At 48.7% G+C, this 22,602-nt stretch overlaps 1 protein-coding gene across 9 annotated transcripts in view; it reads right to left on the reverse strand.

The window, feature by feature from the left end:
* Nucleotides 1–19,631, reverse strand: part of LOC111147910 (dynactin subunit 1) — a 33,023-nt gene extending 13,392 nt beyond the window's left edge. The window contains exons 1-8 of one of the 9 annotated variants that reach the window (XM_022504177.1): nucleotides 8,512–8,844; nucleotides 6,577–6,822; nucleotides 6,233–6,311; nucleotides 6,003–6,037; nucleotides 5,278–5,298; nucleotides 2,854–2,871; nucleotides 1,464–1,484; nucleotides 33–224 (exon numbers count right to left, since the gene is read on the reverse strand). In XM_022504177.1, the coding sequence (XP_022359885.1) occupies nucleotides 33–224; nucleotides 1,464–1,484; nucleotides 2,854–2,871; nucleotides 5,278–5,298; nucleotides 6,003–6,037; nucleotides 6,233–6,311; nucleotides 6,577–6,822; nucleotides 8,512–8,544 (645 nt within the window). In that variant the 5' untranslated portion in view covers nucleotides 8,545–8,844. Of the gene's footprint in view, nucleotides 1–32; nucleotides 225–1,463; nucleotides 1,485–2,853; nucleotides 2,899–5,277; nucleotides 5,299–6,002; nucleotides 6,038–6,232; nucleotides 6,312–6,576; nucleotides 6,823–8,511; nucleotides 8,845–18,899; nucleotides 19,039–19,127; nucleotides 19,211–19,564 lie in introns of those variants that run through there. The other 8 variants (XM_022504178.1, XM_022504175.1, XM_022504174.1 and 5 more) reach the window with 8 other exon arrangements.
* Nucleotides 19,632–22,602: the final 2,971 nt, after the last annotated feature.

The following is a 22,602-nucleotide window of genomic DNA, read 5'->3' on the forward strand; positions in this document are numbered from 1 at the left end:
TAGTTCTTCTTCATTCCAACCCCAGTCCTTACCTTGGAGGGGGAAGGTAGCGGAGGTGCTGCTCCAGGAGAAGTGAGAGCCGGCGTGGGGATGATGGGTGCCGCCAGCGGTGTCTGAGCCGGGGTGCTGGGCTCACTGCTGCTCAGCTCACCTGCTGATGCTGAGCCAGAGGGGCCCAGGGAGCTACTGGCCCCAGCCACCCCAGTACTGGCAGGGCGGGTGGGCTATTCAGAGAGGGCAGGGGCAAGCCAGAAAAAGAACGGGGGTGGGGGGTGAGAAAATATGAGAATCCGCCAAGGGAAGGAGACAGAGAAGGAAAAAGGCAGTGAGAGAGTATCAAAGCACAATGAGAACAGAGAAGCAGAGTGAAGGGGAGAGGAAAAATGACACAGAGTCAGAGATAGTGACAAAGGACGGGGGAGGCAGGAGGCGGGCAGAGGAGAGAGGGAGGAAGTGATAGAAGACATAAGATTATAATGCTTCTCCCTTGGCACTGACCCCACATTCCTCCCAGTTCTGGCACTACCCGCTTAGAGCAGAATCCCTTACTCCCCAGTCCTCCCCTCTGTGACCCAGTTGTGATCATTATAGCAATTTCTTAATACTCCCAGTTCTACTGTTGTTCTGGGCCTGTACCCTCCTCCCCCAGGAAGATTAAGTACCTCAATGTCATTCCCAGAGCAAAAGAACAAATTGGAATTTGTTCTCTAACTTTCATATTCCCAGAGAAGGCTGGGCTAAAAGTGGGGGTACCAAGCTCTATATGCCACTCTTTGGGAGTTGAGGTGATTCTCCCTCCCTTGGTCTACTTTAGGGGACCCTTCAGGTAAAAGGGCCAGAGTGAAAGTTGTACTCCTAGGCTCCCCTCTGAAACATGGTCAGTAGGGCCAACCTTCTGTCATCTCCCTCCCATAAGACAAAGGGGCTCTAACCAGGCAACATTTACCCAGGGCCCCGTGGGGCTGAGGCAGAGCTCCCTGGAGCCCCAGGCTGTAGCAGACAGGCCTGCCCAGTGCTCTCTCTTGCAGTACTGAGCCCTGAAGTTCTCCTGATGGGCTGACACTCAGAATTCATATGCTACCCACAGATAACCCCAGGTCCTTATCCCCTGACACTGACAAGTTCTTCTTCACCTTTCTTCTAACTTCTACCCCTACTCATGCACCAAAAAACTAGTCAAAATGCCCTTCTTCAAGAAAGCCGGCCCTGACTGACCACAACCACTCTCATTTCCTGTCTGCATTCAGGCTACTGGCTCAGATAACCTCCTAAGAGTCAGAAGTCATTTTCCCAGGAGAGGCCTGTCACCATCCTAAGTCCCCTTACTCCCCTGAAAAAGAGAACCCAGGATGCACTGCAACCACCTTTAACTTGTTCACACACATGCCCACACACAAGCACATGCCTGAAATGTAAGTCTACACTCAGCAGTGGCATGTACAGAGGCCTTTTTTTTTTCTCACCTTGGGCCGCCGAGTTGTGGTCTGGACAGGCAACAGGAGCCAGAGGAGGAGGAGGAGTCAGGAAAGAAAGGATAATGGCAGAAAGACAGACAGCAGAAAGGACAGCAATGAGAGCAGAAGAAGTACCAGGAATGGGATTACAGTTAGCTGCCTCCCCACTCCCATCCCTACCCCATCCCCTTTTCCCTCCAGTGAATCACCTTGTTTCTACTCCAGGACCTCAGAATCCTATTCTCCATTGGCTCCTTGCCCCATTTATGCCCAACCCTTGCAGACCTCACCCCTTCAAGTACCCTGAAAATCCCAGAAATCCCCATCTCCTAGGCTGAGCCACAGGAGACCAAAGGCAGCAGCTGGTGGAGGTCCCCAGAGACTGTCCTTCTTGCACTCCAGCCCAGAGCCAGAGGCCCCGCCCACCCACCACTCCCAAGGACTTTCCCAGGTCAGCCCCTTCCTTCAACTGCCAGACTGCACAGAAGACCCCCTAGAAATACCATGTGACCAGAGTGATGCTAGAAGCCCAGAAGTGAGTGATATGACCCCAGCAGGGGGGTGCTCAGGCCCCTTAGGCAAAACAGTGCTGCTGTCTTCCCCTCCCCCAGGACCAGATCCTGCAGCAGTCCCCATCCCTAGGGCAAAGGGCTCAGGTGTCAGGACCATGAATACTGCATTAACCAGAACCCAGAGCTCAGCAAAGTAACCCCACCCAGCTGCAAGAAAGGACGTGGGGGTAGGCAGCAGCATAGAGAAACTAGTGCCCTAAACCAAAATAGATGATTAATCCCAAATTCCAAATTTTATTCCTGCTACCCAGTATCTTACAGCAAAACAGCAAAAACAGATTTGGATTGGACCCTACCTCTAGAAGACACTGAGTCTAAGGAGACCAAACCCCACCCCTCCTACCCTGAGCTGAGCCTCCATAGTTGTGGGTCAAAAACTATTCTAGGGTCCCCATCCCACCCTGGAAAAGCCCTTTAATACAAACCCTGGTGAAGGGATGCCGAGAGTACAACCAAGAGGCATCCTAGCAAAGGATAAGGGTGAGGTAGGCCTGATAGAGGCATGGAGACACCGGGACCTGCTTCCCCATATCCTCTCACAGGAAACTCCCAGAGCCAGTTTGCAGCAAAACCTGCCTGAAGCCCAAGGCTGTGAGGCCACTGGGTACAAGGCCCAGAACACACAGTCAGAGCCCAAAGCAGAGAACAAATGCCCAGGATGTGGGCCATGGCAGTGACACACACCTCTCCCTCCCCCTCCACATCCCTACCCTCCTCCCCCAACCAGGTAGACAGACGAAGTCAATCAGCCCCCACCCCCACCCCAGCAGCCTACTGCCACCATCGCCCTGGCAACCCGGCAGCAGGACCAGAGCAAGCAAGAGTACCTTTCGGGCTGTCGGTGCCTGTCTCATCATTGCAGAAAACCAAAGAAAGCCAGGAGAAGAAAGAGAAGGAGGGACAGAGGAGGATGGACAAACACACAGAGGAAGGACAGACGAAGGGAGGGAGGGAAAGAGACCGAACAGAGGGAAAGGCGGCGGAGACAGGAGATTAGTGCATCAAATCCCAACAATGCAGCCTCAGCTTCCCGGCAGGCCGGCTTCCCGGCCCGCAAAACGGCTGTGGCTCAGTCGCAAAAGCCCCCGCAGGTGCGCAGTGGGACAGCCAGGCTCGGGCAGGCACCGGAGAGGAGCCCGGCCCAGTTCACCAGCTAAGGCTGATGGCAGCCTCAGTGGCCGCAGCACCAGCTCCACCTGACGTCATGCACCCACCCTCCTCTGATCTGTGGGGGTGGAGCCACTGCTCCTTGGTCTCCTAGCAACTGCCGGGCTCTGCTGGCTCCTCCTCCTCCACATGACTGGACAAAGTCCGGCGCAGAACCCGCCCTGCTTCTGCCTCGGTGGAACAGGTTCTCATTCCTCCCTCCCCTTCCCTTCTCCCACCCCCACCCCCAAGAGTCTGTTCCAAAAAACTGGGCTAGGGACCATCCCAGAAATGGTATTCTCTGGGGCTGAGGGATGACTGGGCAGAGGCACAGAGCCTCACTGCTCCACCAGCCCCTCTCAGACACTCCACTCTGTCCACAGCCCCATTAACTCCACTTGTCTCTTATACACACGGACAACGCCCTTATGGTTGGTCTCTCATGAGGCGCAGGCACTCAGAATACCCCTTCTGTGACAGCATCCGTTCTGAGGGGCATACAATGACAATAAGAAACCCCAGGAAACACTCAGCAGCAGCTCTAATAATGACTATTTCGCTCCTTTCCCAAACCTCCCCTGGTTACAGGCAGGTTAAAGCCTGTCTCTAAAGACCTTCCAGAGGGACTGGGCACCTTGCAGAGACATCTGGATTCTCTTCTGCCCTCCCCCTCAAAGTTCCTTTTGTTGTTGTTGTTGTTCTGGTGCTAGCCCCCTGTTCCCCCCGGGGGGTGAGAGCAGGGCCCTGGACTAGGTGTTCTGCTGTGCAAGAGCCACTGGAGATGACGACCTGGCTGGGGACTTGACTATTTGACTGGCACTTTGCACAGGAGCAATGAAGGCAGCCTAGGCTGGGCTTTGCCACATATCCCCAGGCAGATGCCAAAACCCCCACTTTCGGACACAGCTCAGGCCCTGCCCAGGGTCAGGTCCCCCTGTGGTGAGAAGTCCTCCATGGATATCAGACTGCAGGTCCATGCTCTTCTCTATGCAGGGGCCTGAGGCAAGACTGGGAGCCCCAACCAGAAGACAATAACCCAGGGAAAAGCCCAAGTTTCTATAACCTTGTAATGGGCTCAGCACCCTTTACAGCATTATTTTCCTTCTCCTATCCCCACTCCCACCCAAGCCAGGACCTCAAGGCAAGCACCAGAATGTGGTCTCTTCCATGGCAAGACTCCAGAGTGAGGACCCATCAACAACCAGGAGTGGAAAAGATGTTTTCCTCTCCCCACCCACTGGCCCAATCCAGTAGCTCTTCATGCAGGTCAGAAGGGCCTGAGACAGCTGGAGACAAGGAAGTCACAGAACCACACATATGGCACAGGACATACAGGTCAGACAGGCACATGCAACTCAGAGATAGTTTGGGCACAGGCCCAAGACACGGGCTGGTGTGAGGAAGTGGTCACGGCAGTGACTTCAGAGTTTAAAAAGAGTCTGGGGGTGGCAGAGTTGAGCCCCACACAATAATGGTTGATGGAAGGCCGCAAGGGGTTGGGAGGCGGGCCACAACGGGTGGGAGGCAGCCTCAAGTGCAGCACCAGAGGCAGGAAGAGGTAGGGAAAGACTGACGAGCAGAGTGAGGGCGGGCATCCACAGCTAGCACCCGCCCAGAAACAGACACACGGACTCTCAGGCCTTCTAACTCAGGACTGTTCTTCCTGTGCTCTGCTCCCTGGCCTCTTGCTCCTTGCCCAATCATCTCGTTTGGTACTTTCTCCACTCCCAACCTCCATGTTTCCTCCCACTGCCCCCAAACTCAGACTGAAACCGAGTGTAACCCAGTAAATGCCCTACTCCATGCTACTGCTTTACATTTACAGTTGAATGTCTGGAGTCTCTGACTAGAAGTCCTAAGGCAGTGGGGAGGGGGACAAGTAGGTGCAGCGGTCATCTCCAATGAGTGCCACCTGAGCCTGGACACTAAGCCTGATATCCTTGCATCCCTCAAAGGAACCCTGAAAGCCAAGGCCGCCATTTCCTCTGGCCATCCCAGCCCCAAGGTCACACAAACATGCATGCAGCAGCCCAAGGACATGCAGGACAGCTGGGGAGGGGGCTCATGGCCCTCACCCACCCAGGCACAAATAGTAAACACACCACCTTCTTAGGCTTCAGTCCCCGCTGCATGAGGAGTAGGAAAGGGGAGAGTTAGAGAACAGACATCACAGTGTGCTAGCTGGCCAGACATCCTGGGGGAGGTGTTAAGACCAACTCAGGTACACACAGGTAAAGGGGAGAGTCAGGTCACTACCAACTCCTGGGTAAGTGAGATCCCTGAAGGATCAGCTTCCAGGATGTCCACACCCTGATCCAGAGAAGCTGGAGGGTCTGAATCCCCACCACACATACCCTGTGCAGAGCAGCAGAGAATTAGAACAGGGCCTCTGCATACAGCCTAAAACAGGCAGCAGTGGCGCTGGCTCCTTATCATTCACTTGTGAGCAGGACAGCTCCTTCTTCTTCTAGTTTTCACCTTCCCCCTACCCTCTGACCTTTAACATCCTGGCAATCTTGGGTACCAAAAGGTAGGAAGCTGGCAATAGCACTACTAGGGTCAGACCTATCTTTCCTGTCACCCCCTAGCCTTGGCCCCATTTGACCCTAAACTTCTGGACCCTAACAGTTCTTCCCTGCTACCACCTTTATTCTACCCCTAAAGCAGCAACTCACACCCAGAAAGCTTCCTTCTCAAGGAGGTTGGAGACAGGAAGGCTTAACTCCATTTACTCACCTACTATTTCTACCTGCCTAGGAGTGGTCTCCCTCCTCTTTCTCCTTCCCCTCTTTCTCTCTCTTACTCTCCACTCCCATCCCCAACCACTCACCAGTTTGCTGGTCTTTGCAGTTGAGTCCGTTCCCTCTGTAGAAAGCAAGCAGAAACAAATTGTGTGTTTGTATAGAGGGGTGGGGGCAGAGACCATTGGGGTAGAAGAAATGTAACAAGGGAATATGGTGGTGATGGAAAAATCTCATGAACCACTGTGGCCCTGTATTCTGGGCAGAAGTCCTGTGGACTTCTAGATGTGGGAAGGCAACTTAATTGAGTGGCTGTTACCTCTTTTGAGGACCTTTGAGGCAGAAGAATCCGGTGTCTCTGGGGAAGTAGTATCTGCTCCATCTTCAAATACCTGGATCTCAAGCCAGAGAACAGACTCAATATAGTCAGATCAAGGATGGCTGTGATCTGCCCCCACCCCACGCCCCAAGCAAGCCTGGGGTACAGGGCAGCTTCCATAAGGATGGACATAAGGATGGATGACCAATCTTCCCTCCCCCGCTACTTCCCACTCTCTCAACCAGAGATGTACACTCATGCCCAGGAAAAGGGAGCCCCACACAAAAGCTGCACAAGCGACAGAGCATGTGCACACGCACACACTCAAAACAGGGTAGAGGTACCTGGGACTGACGCACAAAGATGCCGTGCCCTTCATCACAAGTGAAGTACTTCCTGCCTTGGACAGTTCCATCATTCTTGCCCTTTGCTTCATCCAGGATCACGCCGACCCATTTGCCAGTGGCAAAGAGTGTGGCTCCAACATAGGCCACAGTGCCTCGGTGGCCTTTTCCAATCACCTCCACACGGGAGCCCACTCGCAGAGGCCGGGCACTTGCCTCTGCACTCATTCTGCTGCCACTGGGCGTCTGAAAGAAAGACACGTGCAAGCATATGCAGTTAAAGGCCTCGGGTCAAGGGTAGCAGCCTAATGCACCAGAAAGGCCTTAGTCAGGATCCTGGATGAAAAAGGACAAGAAGTCACTTCCCTGAACCCCACTTTCAGGGTGAAGTGGGTCCCAAATTCCCTTCTGAAAAGTACCGGTGATGTTCTAAGACTTCTCCAAACTCCTTTGGAATCTGCTACCGTTTTTTTAAGAGTTTATATTTAAATTTTATAACAAATCAGAATTCAATGACAGACCTGTGAATGTCAGTGTCTCAGGAGCACTGCCCCCAAGGAGGGGAATGAAGCTCAAGCGAATAACTCAACTGAGACCACGTTCTCCAAAACCCAGTGCCCTGACTCAGGTGCCTAAGCTGAGAAGACAGGTGACTCATGGGTGACCCCACAGGATCCTATTCTACTCCCACTGCTGTCTGTCTTCCCTGTGGTCAACCAGCTCTCTTAGGCCTCTCTCTTTCAAAGGTACACAACTGTGCCTCCTTCCAGCCCTTAAGTCACCATCACTCCTTCCAGACCCGACTCCCCCCACCCCATCCACACACCCACCATGACATTCCTAGATGCCTCACTGAAGCCCATTCAACCATTTAGTTCCCTTCCTCCTGGCCTGCACCCTGTCCTAGCAACTCTACCCCAAACTCTAGAGATTCTTCCCCCACATTATGTTGCTATAAAAAGAAAAACAAAGGCCAGGTAAATCTGGTACCTCAGATCTGACCTACACTGTCCCCTAGACTCTGCCCAGTGGTCCAAATGGGTGGCTATCATCCCATGGATCGACAGAGCAAAGGAATAGACTAAACATTGTCCTTCGGAAGTTCTCAGCTTCTGACACACCCGTGATGACAGGACACAACCTGAAATTAGGTTTCCAAAGAGGGCCATGGTTTAGAAGAAAATCACACCTAAGCCATTTTTAGCAATAGCAGCTCCATGAACCAGGGGCCTTATAGCAAAGAGATGAATGAGGCATGAGAAAGTGACTCCCTGGTTCTGAAGATTCCACAGGGCTCCCTCCGATGCTCCCACTTGGCTTCAGAAGGGAGCCCTGCTAGAGCCTGTCACTCCCCAAATCCCTTTCCCTAAGAGCTCATCCGGGAAGATAAGGCTATAGCTCCCAGGGGCTTCAGGACCCCAAATCACACCTGGGACAGTAGGGTTGCTCTCACAGATCTCACAATAAAAAAAACTGACAGTGACATCAGGACTAGCCCCAAACTAAAGAGACTCCCTCAACCTCCCAACCCTAATAAGCCTCTCAAAACCAGGTGGACACAATAGTGGGTACAGATTCAATCTCAACCAGAATAGAGAGAAAGCAAGTGACAAACAACAGAGCAGCTCTAAAGAAAGGCGTCACTGTAAGGCCATTCTAACCCACCAACCCCACCAAGAGTCCCCAGCATAGTCCAATCCCCTCAGGAACCTCTAGCCAGAGGTCCAGTTAGAGTCAAAGGTCAGGCCTTGCCAGTCCCCACTGAAGGCCCAACACTGGAAGAGGAGGCCCATCCAGCCTCACACCATCAGTCCCTGCTGCGAGTGGCCCCAGCCTAGCTCCAGCCTGTCTCCCCAGCCCCCACAGCAGTGTCCACAGGCACCCAGGCCTTCTCCAGCAGCCCTCCCAGGGCCATCCCAGATAAGGACCACTTACCCGGCTGTACATATGCCTCTTGCTCTGGGCCATGTTGCTCACCCGGCCTCTACCCCCTCCCCCAGCGGGCCAAAGACAGAGAGAAAAGGCAGAAACCTAGGCAGGAGGGTCAGAGCTCCAGGCCCTCATGGACAGACACAGAAGCCGTCAGGCACGGCCCTCCCCAGTCCATGGACCTCACTCGGTGGCCTACCGGGGTAGGGATGGGGGCAGAGATGGGGGCTGAGGAGCAAGTCCTCTCTGCTGCCTGATGATTCCTGAACCCAGAGACACCGAATCCTGCTTGCCAGCTGATGAGTCTCACTCTGCGCTAGTGCTGCTCTAGACTTGTCAGGAACCGTGTTAGCCTCTGGGTCCTAGTGCCCCCCTGCTTCACCTGGGCCAGACAAGCAAGGCAGGGACTTGCTGGGGCTCCGCCCACACCACAGACCCTCAGCAGTCACCTCTAGAGTAAACCGTAAGTGTTCAGGGCTAGGAGCACAGCCCTGACTGTCCTCCTAGTCTGCACCCCTCAGCATCACTGCTGCCACCCCCAACACTTCCCCCCACAATGTGCCTCAGCAGGACCACAAGCAACAAGGGACACTTCAAGAAGATCAGCTCCCTACCCGCCTCCAAGCAGCCAAAGTAAGGGTCTCATACCCCCCTTTCAGGGGCTCATCTTTCTCCCTCCTTCTTCTAAACTCTAGACTCAGGGTCCAAACCCATGTAATTAATCTGGATTTCAATTTCACACACTTGACCGAAGCAGCCAGACCCAGCACACGACACAGCAAAGGAAGGGCAATAATGGAGGTGACTTCATACAGCAAAGCAAGTCAAGTACCTACGTTCTCCTCCACGCTGGCAAAGGTTGCCAGACTCTTTCTCCCTTCTGGCTGTTATAAAGGGCCAAGCTCAAACCCCGAGACTGTCAGGTTCAACTGCATGAATGAGAGCAGACAGCTCCACGTGTCCCTTGTAGCACAAGGCCCAGTCCACCTCAACCACCTGCCCCTTACTTACACTCTTGGCTTCCCAGCCACCTCCTTAACAGAAAAAACGAGATGGTTTCTTTTCTATATATCATCAAATTTCTGTAATAGCCACTTATTACTTTTATAATTATAAATATTTAATAAGATTAAGCATTCTAGTGAGAGGTCTCCAGAGGGCTATGTCACGATGCCTCTGTGTTCATTCACCCAGCTAACATGGGCTACGAGCCAGCACACCTGGCTCCCTGCCCCTGAGCACCAAACAAGGTTGGCCTGGGGTCTGACTGGTATAGCTCCACCAGATGCGGTGTGGATCTAGGGATACCTGTATTGTCTGCACTGGACTTCACTGGCCAAACAGAATCTTCCTCCACTCCACTCTCTTTCTAAGGCAGACCAGATAGCCCGACACTAGAATGACAACCAATAGCCAGATATATGGCCCCAAAACACCTCTCCCCATCTTCAATCCTGGCCAGACCCGCTAGGGAACCATTTCTCTAGTAAAACTCTCCATGTTTGCCCCTCCCTTCCCTTCACATTTACCCAGATAGGCAGGGCCATGCAGCCCCTTGCAGCCTGGACTTCCAAGCTCAGAGCACTTTACAGCCTAGAGAGCACCCTGAAAAACATAACTCTATAGTACTCCTGTTAAGAGTACTGTTTTGAGACTCGGACTGCTTATGTTCAATTCCTGGCTTCCCCACCTGGGAACTACATGAACTTGGGCCAGATACTTAACATCTCTGTGCTTTGATTTCCTTATTGGTCATTTGGGAACAAAGAACATATCTCAGAGAGCGGTTCTGAGGATTAGCCAAGATAATCCATGTAAAACATTTAGGACATTGCCTGGTATTCAGTAGGTACTCAACAAGTCAGCTAATATCCATGCTGTTATCCTTGGACATCACAATAACCCCACAGAAAGGCAGGCCAGGAATGGTGCTGACAAGGAAACTGAGGCTTAGAGAACTAAGTAACTTCCCCTGAAGTTACACAGAAGGTGAGGCGTGGAACCAAAACTGGAACTAGAGGTTGCCCCAGGACCCTCTGCACTTTCCACTCACCTCAGTGTTGACCACACATCTCTCTAGGCTTCTTCCTAGGCTGTGCTCCCCCTCTACACCACACTGCCTCCAGATATTCAGGAGAACTCATCTAAGAACAACCTCACAACTCGCCAGCCATATAGGTTTACACGATCACCTAACTTCTTGGTGGCTGTTTCTTCTATAAAAGGGGAATATCACCTGTCATCTCTATGCTAATGTTACTAGGCCCAAATAAAATAAAGCATGTAAAAGTGCTTTGCAAAAATACAGAGTGCAAAAAATTAGCCAACCTAACAGATGATATATAAGTCTAAAAATAAAATATCTAGACAACAAATGTTCTAAGGAACTACAGACAAAAGAAAGATGAACTAAAAAGGGGTTAAAAAATAAATAAGAACAAGAAAAGGGGTACCTGACTATGTCTTGAATTATGGGCTGTTTTCTTGATATGTGAAAAAGCCTACAAACACTTTAAGTTGTGAACACACTGAGTAAGAGACAGCATACTTTTGCTTGACTAGGGAATATTAAAGAAGACTAGATTGGTTTCAGTAAAGAATTCTAGATGAGTTCTATCGAACTATAAGCCTTTGAAAGCACAGCCCACAACTTCCCTCTTTGTGATCCCATCACCCTTAGCTCATGGAGTCAAATATTTATTGAGTAAATAAGGACATCAATATTGAGATGCATTAGAAGGTAAGTCTGGATAGTTAGGGAGTTTAACATTCAGAAGGAGAGAGACAAGTCCATCTACATGATCCAGTAACAACAAGTGGGTCTCTTCCTGAGCAGGGGACTGGCATGACAAGTTATTTTAGGAGGATCAAACGGGTGGCAGAGCAGGCTGGAGTGGAGGCAGGAGCAACCCAGTAAAGATAGGAAAATAGCGAGGAGACTGCTGCAAAATGCACAAGGGGTGGGGAGGGTCTGAGCCAGAGAAGGGAGGGAAGGAGAGAGGGAGGGAGAGAGAAAGAAGCAGGAGAGGATAAGAGCTAATTCAGAGAACGTACAAAAATGCCCTGAGAAGGCCCTAAGAAGATCACACGTGGGGAAAGAGGCAGAGTGCCTGCACGGGCTCCAGAGACAGACAGACCTAGACATAGCTTTGGTTCCCTCCTCACTTGTATGACTCTAGTCAAGACAGTTAACTTTCTGAGCCCAACTATCTCATCTGAAAAAAGGGGGGAAATAATACCTACCTCACAGGGATGTTGTGAGGATTAAGTAAGCACTTAAGAAAGCAAGCACTTAACACAATGCCTGGCACAGAATATATGCTGAACAAAATGTAGATATCATCTCCATCATTATTGGGAAGCTACATCAATGATGACTTACATACAGCAGGAACTTGAAAGATACAGGAATAAATGGATGGATGAAGGAATGCATGAACAAAAAAATGGACGAACAAACTCAGGAGCTTTCAAGCATGAGTAATGGAAGAATGATGACTGAAAACATTTGAAAAATTGGGAGGAAATGGGAAGGCAAACTGAACATGTTAGGAGAGAGAAGGTAAGTCCTGTTCGTAGGACCTTCTCCAGAGCAAATTTTACTGTGTACACTACCATGCATATTTCACTGTCTCCTTCCAAAATGCACCTGTGATGCAGACAAAACAGATTGCATCATCTCTGTCCTATAGGTGATGGAACTGAGTCTCAGAAGTCAAATGACTCTCCTGAGTCTCATGGCCAGAAAATGGCAGGGGGGCACATGTGACTAGCTGTACAGGCAGGTGATCATACCACAGCACCATTGGGCCCCATGCCATGTCACACAGGACAATTCTGAGTTACATGTTCCCTCAGCCAGAGACAAGATAGATACGCCCTAGACTTCTAATTCATTTTCTTCCCCAGTGATATTAAATACTGTTGAAAATCTACGAAAACAGGTGTCTGATAAATAGGTAATCAATGGTCTTGGAGATTATTTCAGAAAATGACAGGAAAGCAAGTAGCTTGTTAAGAATTAAGAAGGAACAAGTAAAAAGATGCCTCTTTGGCACTGAGCCTGCACTATTCCTACCTTGCTTTTACTAGCACCCCAGCATCCTTTGAGCCTTTGACCTCCTCTTATCTCGATCTCACCCAACCTTAATCCTGAGCTAACCCAGCTGTCTGATTTCCCTCATCCCTCTCATAGAGAAGCTGGTTTGAATCCCAGGCAGTCTCATAGCAGGGTCCACACAATTGAACTGAACTATATCAGGCACTGGGTATAGAGTAGTTTGGTTACAAAGATAAAAGAAACACAATAGTAACTAGCAAGATTCAGATTTTCTTCAGACTAGGACAAAACTGTACATCTCTGAAAGCACTGGTAAGGAAGGGATAAGTGTGGATGTAAGTCCCTCAGGAATCAGGAAAAAAAGAGCTATTTGCTCACTGAGTGGGGAACAGAAGCTATGGGCCTAGAAGTATGGAAGGTTGGGTTTCAGACACACAGGAACCCAGAAAGAAGACAGGTACACAACCCATTGCTCCAAAGTCCTACTCCAGTATCTGCTTACAGATCTCATACAGATAGGGCCTAAATCCTAGAAGGACTTTCTTTACCTTTCCAGCTCCTTGTTTTCCCCAGAAATGTCTGCAGCCCACTCTCATTCTGAATGCAACTCCATCTCCTCCCAAAGTATCCCCTTCCCCCAAGAATACCCAGTGACTGCCAGGCCCACCTCCAAAGGCCCAGACCTCCAAGAGCCAGGAAGGAAATCTACACAATATTCCCGACTTATCCTCAATAAAGGAACTTTTGCAGGACAGCACCAGGTACAGAGAAGCCCCCAGCCCCATATTCAAGAACTGCAACTTTTCCTATGTTAGCAGGAGTCCTACTTGACAGCCTGTCTGAAGTTGCTGCTGGTTCCTCCCCATGAATCAACCAGCAATTCTCTGGCACTAGGACCCTGCAGACAGGGAACCCTGAGCCTGCGCTCTAAAGAGAGAGATGCACCATTTCACAACTTCAGCAAAAGCCAAGGCAGCCAACAAAGCCACAGCCACCTTGGCTGTGCTTGGGCTCTGCCTTCTGGGCAGCTCACCGGCCACTCCCCAAAAGCAGAGCATTCTGTCCTTTCTCTTTTTAAATCCACGTCATCATTTGATCGCAATGGAAATCAATCTCAAGTCACCACGCAAAGGCGTATCCATAGCAACCACAAGAGGAAGGACACGGAAATGATGCTCCAGTAGCTGCAGCAGCAAAAGGTAAGCCTGTTTCTCTACCATCCATGCTATCCCACCATTCTCCCTCTTCACTCAAGCGTACCTTACCTGCAAATTCTATCATATCAAAGGGGAAAACATAAAAGGTGAGTATTAATAATCTATGCTATTATGTAAGGTTATAAGTCTGCCTACTCCCATATCTGGCAGAAAAAAATTTTATTTTTCTGGTTGGATGGGGTCAATTCCCTTTTAAGTATTCACTGTGTCGGGTGACACAGTCTCAGCCCGGAATACTTGACAAAGCATTCTCAGTCACTTGTCTTTCTGGTTGGGACGCTAGTCTCATTCACGGACTTCAGAGTTCCCGACGTGGCTATAAAAGGCCAGCAGCCACACTGACCCCACTACCCTGCCCACCCATGCCACCAGCATGCCCACACACCAGCCAGGTAAGACCCGCTCTGTAGCAGCCCTGGACCCCAGCCCCTCAAGGTCCAGAAGCCTGGAGCTGGGATTCAATTTCTGCCTCCTCCGATGCCTCAGAGGAAGGAATGCCACTTCTGCAGAGGTAAGAGACTCATCAAAGCACTACTAACCCTAAGTAATCCTCCATGCCTCCATTTCCTCTTCTGTAAAATTGACACTGTAACAATTCCTTTAAAAGAGCTGTTTTGAGAATGCCTGAAAAGCACTCAGAAGAGTGCCTGGTACGAAGCACTCAATAAACATCAGCCATTATTATTAGGAGAAAGAAGAAGGAGGGGCCTACAGTGTGAGGTTTAAGTTCTGAGGGTACTTAACACTCTTGGAGAGAATCTCAGGTCTGATCTCTGTCCCTTTCCTCTGGACAGTTATTTCAAGCCTCCCTTACTACTGTAATCCTATCTGAGCCCACCCTACACCTCCCCTCAGCAGATAAAGTTCCTAAGAAAAAAACCTGAACCTATTAGAGCAGAATTCCTTTGCAAATTTAGATATATCTGCCACCACCACTGGCTCTTTCTTCCTACATTCTTTCCTTTCTTCTGTCATTCCTCTTTAAGAAAATGATGTCCCTTTCTTTTCCAGGTCAACCCTTCTACCCTCCTCTGAGGATCTGACTTAGCAATCATCTTTTCCCTTGTCCCTTCAACTGCACGCACCCTCTCTACTCGCTCTTATACATTATCTGGTAACCTATGCTCAAGACTTCTATTCTAGGAAAAACTGTCTCTAGTTTCTGCTACCTCCTCCGCAAGATGCCACCACCTCTCTTCCTTCCTTCCCTGCCAGGCTATTCAAAGTGAGTACACCCTCTCTCTCCTCCTTTCCCAACCACTCCTCGATCTGGCTTAATCTCACTCCTGTCCCTACCATTTCTCAGTAGCTGCTCACACTAAAAAAGTAGGAGCCCTGGTGACCATAATCTCCCAACCGTCCAGTCTCAAGGTGCATTTTCTAAGCTCACCCTGCTTGACTTCCCTGTAGCAGCTGAAGCTGCTGCTTCTCTTCTGGAATTTTTTCCTCTCCTAGGTCCCCAGGCAACATTCTCTCGTACCTTGCACAACAATCCTTCTTGACTCCTCTGATATCTTCAGCCTCCTAGAAGCAGAGCTGGGCTCATCCATTCCCATGGTATCAACCCCCACTTACACCTACTGCCCCAGGCACAGACTCTCTTCTGCATCTTAGACCCACACTTCTACCTGTCTGCTAAGTGCCACAGACACCCCCCAGGTTCAACATAACTCAAAACACACTTGGTATCTTCCCCTCAAAAAATGTTCCTCTTCTATATTCCCTCTTTTCTACTGGCACCACCACCCACCCAAAACAGAAAACAGAGTCATCCCTAACAATTCCCTCTCTTGTTCTCAACAACCCATTAATCATTACATCAGGTTGACTGTCTCTACTGTCTCAGATTCATCTCCTTTCCACCCCCACTGATCTAATCCTTAGTTCAGCGTTATACCATGCCTATGTTATATTACAAGAGTCTCTTGATGTCCCTGATCTAAATTCTCTCCTTAGTCTACTTCCACAGTTAGCTTCCCAAAATACAATCAATATCACCTCTCTGTCCACAAAACTGAATCTCCTTAGCACAGAACTTCAGGTCATTAAAAACCTGGCCTCATTATGAATATCTAGTCTCATGGATCACCTCTCCTCTGAACTCAAAGTTCTAACATTCCAGCTACATGGATATACTTACCTTCCCCATTATGCCTCTATAACTGTTGCAAAAATCACCAAGGCCATTCCCTTTCCTACTAATCAAGGCTCAGTTCAATTACCACCTTTGTCCTGAAAATTCCCAATGTCTCCATACAGAGCTAGTCATTCCTTCCTGTGCTCTCACACAGTACTCTGGACATATCTCTATTATAACATCACATTTTTATTAAAATATTGTCCCTCCGGGACGCCTGGGTGGCTCAGTTGGTTAAGCAGCTGCCTTCGGCTCAGGTCATGATCCCGGCGTCCTGGGATCGAGTCCCACATCGGGCTCCTTGTTCTGTGGGGAGCCTGCTTCTTCCTCTGCCTCTGCCTGCCACTCTGTCTGCCTGTGCTCTCTCTCTCTCTCTCTCTTTAAAAAAAAAAAAAGAAAAGAAAAGAAAAAAAAATATTGTCCCCCTTATCCCATCATGAACGCCTCCAGGGAAGAGAGTTTTTATTCATTTCAGTATCCTAAGCACTGCACACAGAAGACATTCAATGTTAAATACAAGCCTGTACCAATACCAGGCTCTGGGATATAAGCTGGCTCTGACAAATTTTCCAGAGTAACTCCACCCTCAAAGACACCCCACCCCCACCGTAGAGGAAATTAAGACATGTACACACGAACCCCAGCAGATGTAGATCTTGCTTCTCCAGACAGGAGCCTAAGAAACTAAAAATGGGGGGTATGGAATTTGGTAATGACACTGGTTCTCAATCTCACATATTTCCATGGTGAAAGGACTCAGATAGAGGCTTTTAGGCTATACTGCAAATGCCGATGTGGGAAAACAGCTTGAGTGAGGCTTTGGAGGTGACAAAGGTCTAGTCTTTGCTTAAGTGAAGCCCTCAGGGGATGTGTAGGAGCGTGGGGACACTCAATTTGTCCATCAGCCAAGTGCTACTGGTATTAGCCTGAACTTGAAAAGAAAAATGAGGTCGCCTGGGTTAAGCAACTACGTTTGGCTCAGGTCATGATCCCAGGGTCCTGGGATCAAGCTCCCATCAGGCTCCTTCCTCAGTGGGGAGCCCACTTCTCCGTCTGCCTCTGCCTGCCACTCCACCTACTTGTGCACGCGCACACGCGCACTCTCTCTCTCTCTGTTAAGTAAATAAATATTTTAAAAGAAAAAAAAATAATAGAAAGCCAAATCCAGAGTCTCCAAAATGGAAAGGACCCTAAGACAGTACCACTAATAGCTATACACAAGTCAAGGAGCCTGAGAATCCTCTACTACAATCCCTCCCAACCCATAACTCCAGGCAGCCACTTGCAATGACAGAGATGACAGAGTAAAACCTAGAGTGGAAGTTGTCAACAGTATCACAATGCTCCCACATCTTCTGAATCTTCCCTAACAAGTTCTTCTCCTTTGTATCCTCACATCAGGCCCAACTCACCAATTCTTAGTACCGCCTCCTGTATCCTTTTTTTCTTCTCCATTACCACTGTCATCTCTTTGGTTGGCCATTTAATAGCTTTGAGAATTGAGGCAAACTATTTTCCCTCTTTGGAGTCTCATCTACGAAACAGGGTAACAGCTGCTCTGCCTACCTCACAGGATTATTAAATAAAATGAGACCGTGCCGGTGGAAGGTTCTGTAATCTGTAAAATCTTATACATAAATGGAAGGCATGCTTATTATCACCAACCTGAGTCCTCTACTACTGATTCGTGCAGCACATCTGGCTCCCTCCCCATCTCCAGCCACACATTATATCCCAGAGTAAGACTATGACACACTCTAAAATACTGTTTTGCCCAGATAGCCCCTGGCTCCAAATCTTTCACTGACACACCATTTCTTACTTTAAACAAACAAGCCTCCCTGTGACATATGCGGTGTCATCTCTGCACCACTGTCAGCTGCTCAGGATGCTTTCCCTGGTCTTGCCAGCCCCACCCATCCTTCAGAGGCCAGCCAAAGCCCCACTACACTCCCTATAGAAAGACAAAATTTAAGAGAGGCATCTAAAACAATGTCATGGAAGAATTAAGGATAATTCAGTGGAGGAAACTTGGTGGGAACAGCTATCATCTAACACTTTAAGAGTCACCTTTGGAAGGGGGACTGTACTTATTTTCCTGTTCAGTTGTCCAAGAGAACCTGGGACCAATAGGATAGAAGTTGCAGAGACGCATTTCAGCAAAAAATTGAAAAACTTCCTTATTAAGCTATTTCAAGATGAAATGTAGTAAATTCCCTGTTATTAGAAGTGTTCAAGCCCAAACTGGCCATTTGGGAAGGATATTTTAGATGGACGTCAACTATCAAAAGGGTAACTGAACTCGAATCACAGCATTTTAGATCTGAAAGGAACCTTCGTGCTCTTCTAGTCCAGCCTCCTATTTTATAAGCCTGGACAGGTCAAGGGGATCGCTCAAGGCAGCAAAGTTTGTGTCAGAGAGCAGGAAGGAGAACACAGTCTCTAAATTTCAATTCAGTGACTCACACCCTTGCTATTCAAAGTGTGATCTGAGCAGCAGCAGTAGCAGCAGCAGCAGGACCTGGACACTTGTTAGAAATGCAGACCCAACCGCAATCTGTTCTTTAACAAGACCGGTAGGTGTATGCACCATTAAAGTTTGAAAAGCACTGACCTACACTGTCCCTTCCAAACCTTGATTTTCCCAATCTGGAATTGCATTTCCCAAACTACTTCAACTGTTAAACAGAATCAGCACCCAAGAAAAACAGCATTCCCCATTCAAATCTGTGAAACTCTCCATACCATACTTCCAGTGTGAGATTCATGGTAACTATCTTTAGCATAGTAAAGCTCTGAAATATTCCACAGAAGAGAAAACTTTAACCATGAAGTTTCTAAACATATTTGAGCACGAAATGCCTTAAGGAAGAAAAAAAAATTATGGCAATCTCCTTTAACATCCCCGTGACTCATGCTCTGGCTGGACACCAGGTAAAGAATGTCAGCCTCCACCTCATAGTTCTCGGACTCTCGGTACCTTAAGCATACTGGATTCGTAAGTGGTCAACGTGGGCTTGCTGTTCTCATCACTGCAATACAGGAGGGGAAGCTTCCAAATCATTGTCTCTTTAAAAACACCGGAGTTCCTCATCTGTGTGATTTACCTGTGGTTCTGCCTTAAAGACAAGCGGAATGTGCAAGATGACTTCTCAAGGGTCATCCTGCCACTTAAGGCGGTCCCCGGGAATGGGAGATACAGACATACCAGACCCATATCCAGGTCCCCATGCTTGAGTCCTCTATGGGATTTGGGTTTTTTGTTTTGTTTTGTTTTTCGCTTGACACAAACTTCTTAACCATGTGCCCACAGAAACCTGTGGCTCGGAATGGGTTCAGGGGTGCCTCAGACGCTCCCAGGAAAGGAGGGAGACCCTCGCCGCTGCGGAGGAATTCAGGGGCGCAACCACTCCGACCCCGGGAGCACACTGCAAGGCGGAAGAGCGCAGGTGGGTCAGACAGGCCCAGAATCAGGCAGGCGCCCACCCCTCCGCGGCCCACCCCTACCGTCCCCGCTCCGCACACCAGGCTCCATGCCGCGCCCCAGCCCAGCCCAGCACCGGGCCCCCCGTCCGCCGCCGGGAACCTAGCGAACACGCAGGGGGGCGGCGGAGGAGACGGTTGGCAGGGTGGCCGCCTCCGTACCTGTCCTGTCAGGGGCTCCGCGCCCGGCTCCGGCCCCACCACCGGCGACCGACGCCCAAGTCCTTGCCGGTCGCGCCCCGCCCGCCCCGCCCGCGTGGGCTGCCCGACGCGACGCCCGACCCCTTGAGGCCCGCCCCACACCCTCTCGCCCCAGAGGCACAGGGACGCTCCAGCTGCAGGAAACACGCTACTCTTCCCGGAAGACCAGCCGGGGTTGAAAACTGCGCGCTGAGCGCAGCCGAGGAGACCTCTGTCAGGCACAAAGCTGGACACCTGGAGCGAGATGTGCGCGTGCGCACTGTGCCTGGGCAGCCAGTTAGGACCACAGGAGAGAAGCGCCTCTAGGCCTGCGCCTTCTGCCGGCCGTCGGGAGACAGCGTTTAGGGATTGGAGGACTCCTTGCTCTGGGCAAATGTATCTCCAGGTGTCCCTAAGCTTTTGAGCGCTAAACTGCTAATTAAAACATTAGTGATAACCGTATTTCGTCAGTTAGCTTGAGGAGAAAATTTAAATTTTGCGGCTACTCGGCGTCATCCATATGGGGATACAGTTATCTCACGCCTTTACAATGGGAATGTAAAATAACGCAAATGCACCTAATGGCATTTTGGCTTGTCTAATCTACAAAGAAAAAAACAAAACAGTAAAAGGACAAATCCCTTGACCCAATGTACCCACTTATAATAGTGTAGTTAAGTGAAATAGTAGGGCAAGTGTTCAGAGATGCTTGTACAAAGATGTTGGGAGGATTTGATATATGAGGGGTTTGAATTCTAACTTTGATTTACAGGCTGTGTGAGGTCTCGGGTGGGTTCCTTAACCCGTCCATGTTCCCCTGTTGCCTCATCTGTAAAATGGGAATGTTAATGATATTGTCCATATTACTAAGTTGTTAGGAAAATTAAATGAAACCATATAAAGAAACTGAATAATAATCATTGTGATGTCATGCTTATCTCAGCTAATCTAACATTGAAAACAACCTGAAAAGTCCATAAAATTGATGGTGAGGTGGAGGTGGGGGTGGAGGTATAAATGGTAGAAAGGATGAATTGGGCAACGTCTCTACCATGGCCCTGTTTTTTCCCCATTTCACCTTTTAAATATTTCTAATATATAGAATGGATAATCTATTTGGATAATTCAAAAATCAAAACAATATAGAAAGCAAAGTAAACCGCCCTTCAGACTTTGTTTCCATCCATTCTTTCCCTTTGCCCACTACAGGTAACCTTTGTTTTTAGTTTATCTTCTCAATGTTCTATGCAAATTCAGGCAAATATGAATATATAGTCTTTGTCCTCCCATTTGTTATGCAAAAGATAGCATGCTATATACACTTGTGTCTCGGTTTCTTCACTTAATATATCCTGGATCTTTCTAAATCAGTAAATAGAGATCTTCCTTTTTAGTTTTTTTTTTATTTTTATTTTTATTTTTTTAGAAAGAAAGCACAGGAAGTGGGGAGTGGGGCAGGTGGAGGAGGCAGAGGGAGAAAGAATCTCAAGCAGGTCCCACACCCAAGCCTGATATGGGGCTCGATCCCATGACCCTGAGATCATCACCTGAGCCAAAATCAGGAGTTGGATGCTTAACCAACTGAGCCACCCAGGTGCCCCTCTTGTTTTTTTCAGCTACATAGTACTATATTGTCTGGATATACATAATTTATGAGCCAGCCTCTTCTAGTGGGATACTTTGTTTCCAGGCTTTTGCCGCTGCAAGCAAGGCTACAATGAATCACCCTGTACATATGACACTCCATATGTGATCAGGTATGTACAGGTAGGATACATCTGGATCAAATAATAAATGCATCTGTAATTGTAGTAGAAATGGCTTCCATCCCCTTCAGTCAAAGAGAAACAGCATATAAAAATTAATCTAAAAGATACTACATGCACCTACTTTTTATTGTGATAACACATGCATAAAACTTCCCATTTTAACCATTTTTAAGCATATGGTTCAGTGGAACTAAGTACACCTACATTATTGTGCAACTCTAGGAACCAAGGGCAGTCTGCCCCAAAATGTGCCACTTTGACATGTAGATTATTTCAAACTAAAAACAATCAAGGACCAAGAGAGGAAGAATTTTTGACCTCCCACCTAACTGTCTAAAAGAATTTAGATAGAGGACCTGCTTCAGGAAGAGAGCTCTCACTATAGATAACTACATTACAATATGAACTAGGAATGGTAGAAAGGGAGGAACATAACAAGGCTTGTTTGATCAAAATTCCTTCTGTGTTCCTTGTTTCTGGATGGCCCAGCAACTATTTATTCACCAAAATTTACTCTTTTCATGTGCCTGTGACTTGCTTTCCTTCCCTTTGTAGGAAAAAAATTTCCAGACTTCTACCGCCCTCCCCTTAGTTCAAGATGACATACATGCTTCAGTTTGCCTGACTGGAATGGGAGTAGGGTTACAGGAAAGACCCAACTGCTTGTCAGCACCATAAAAGGGGGTGCCCCTGAGTCTAAAGGATGGGATGTGCTAATAGGAGAAATATTGTTTCTTTTACATTGGATTAGGCTGCATGGTCTTCAAGGAAAATTAATAGTGTCTTTGTTCTATGTCTTTTTTCATAGGTGCCAGCCTGAGCATCTCTCTGATTAGGAATTCCAATCTGCATGACTGGAATCCATCCTCCCAAACTGTGATGCTGAACAGAGAATATCTGTGCTCATTGGGTGGACTCCTGTGCTTTACAGAACATGGGAAGGGACCAAGAGGGGAAAACCTCCCCTTGAGGAAAAGAATACTGGTTCCTAGGGGGAGGAGATGGTTTTCAGGTTGAGAGACTTGGGGAGGTGATTGGATAAAGGCAGAGAACAAGCCACATGCAGAAGAATGAAATTGGACCATTTTCTTACACCATACACAAAAATAGACTCAAAATGGATGAAAGACCTAAATGTGAGACAGGAATCCATCAAAATCCTAGAGGAGAACACAGGCAACCACCTCTTTGACCTTGGCCGCAGCAACTTCTTATTAGACACATCTCCAAAGGCAAGGAAAACAAAGGCAG

The sequence above is a fragment of the Enhydra lutris genome, unplaced genomic scaffold, assembly GCF_002288905.1.
Source record: "Enhydra lutris kenyoni isolate GAN:26980312 unplaced genomic scaffold, ASM228890v2 scaffoldscaffold18, whole genome shotgun sequence".
Lineage (NCBI taxonomy): Eukaryota > Metazoa > Chordata > Mammalia > Carnivora > Mustelidae > Enhydra > Enhydra lutris.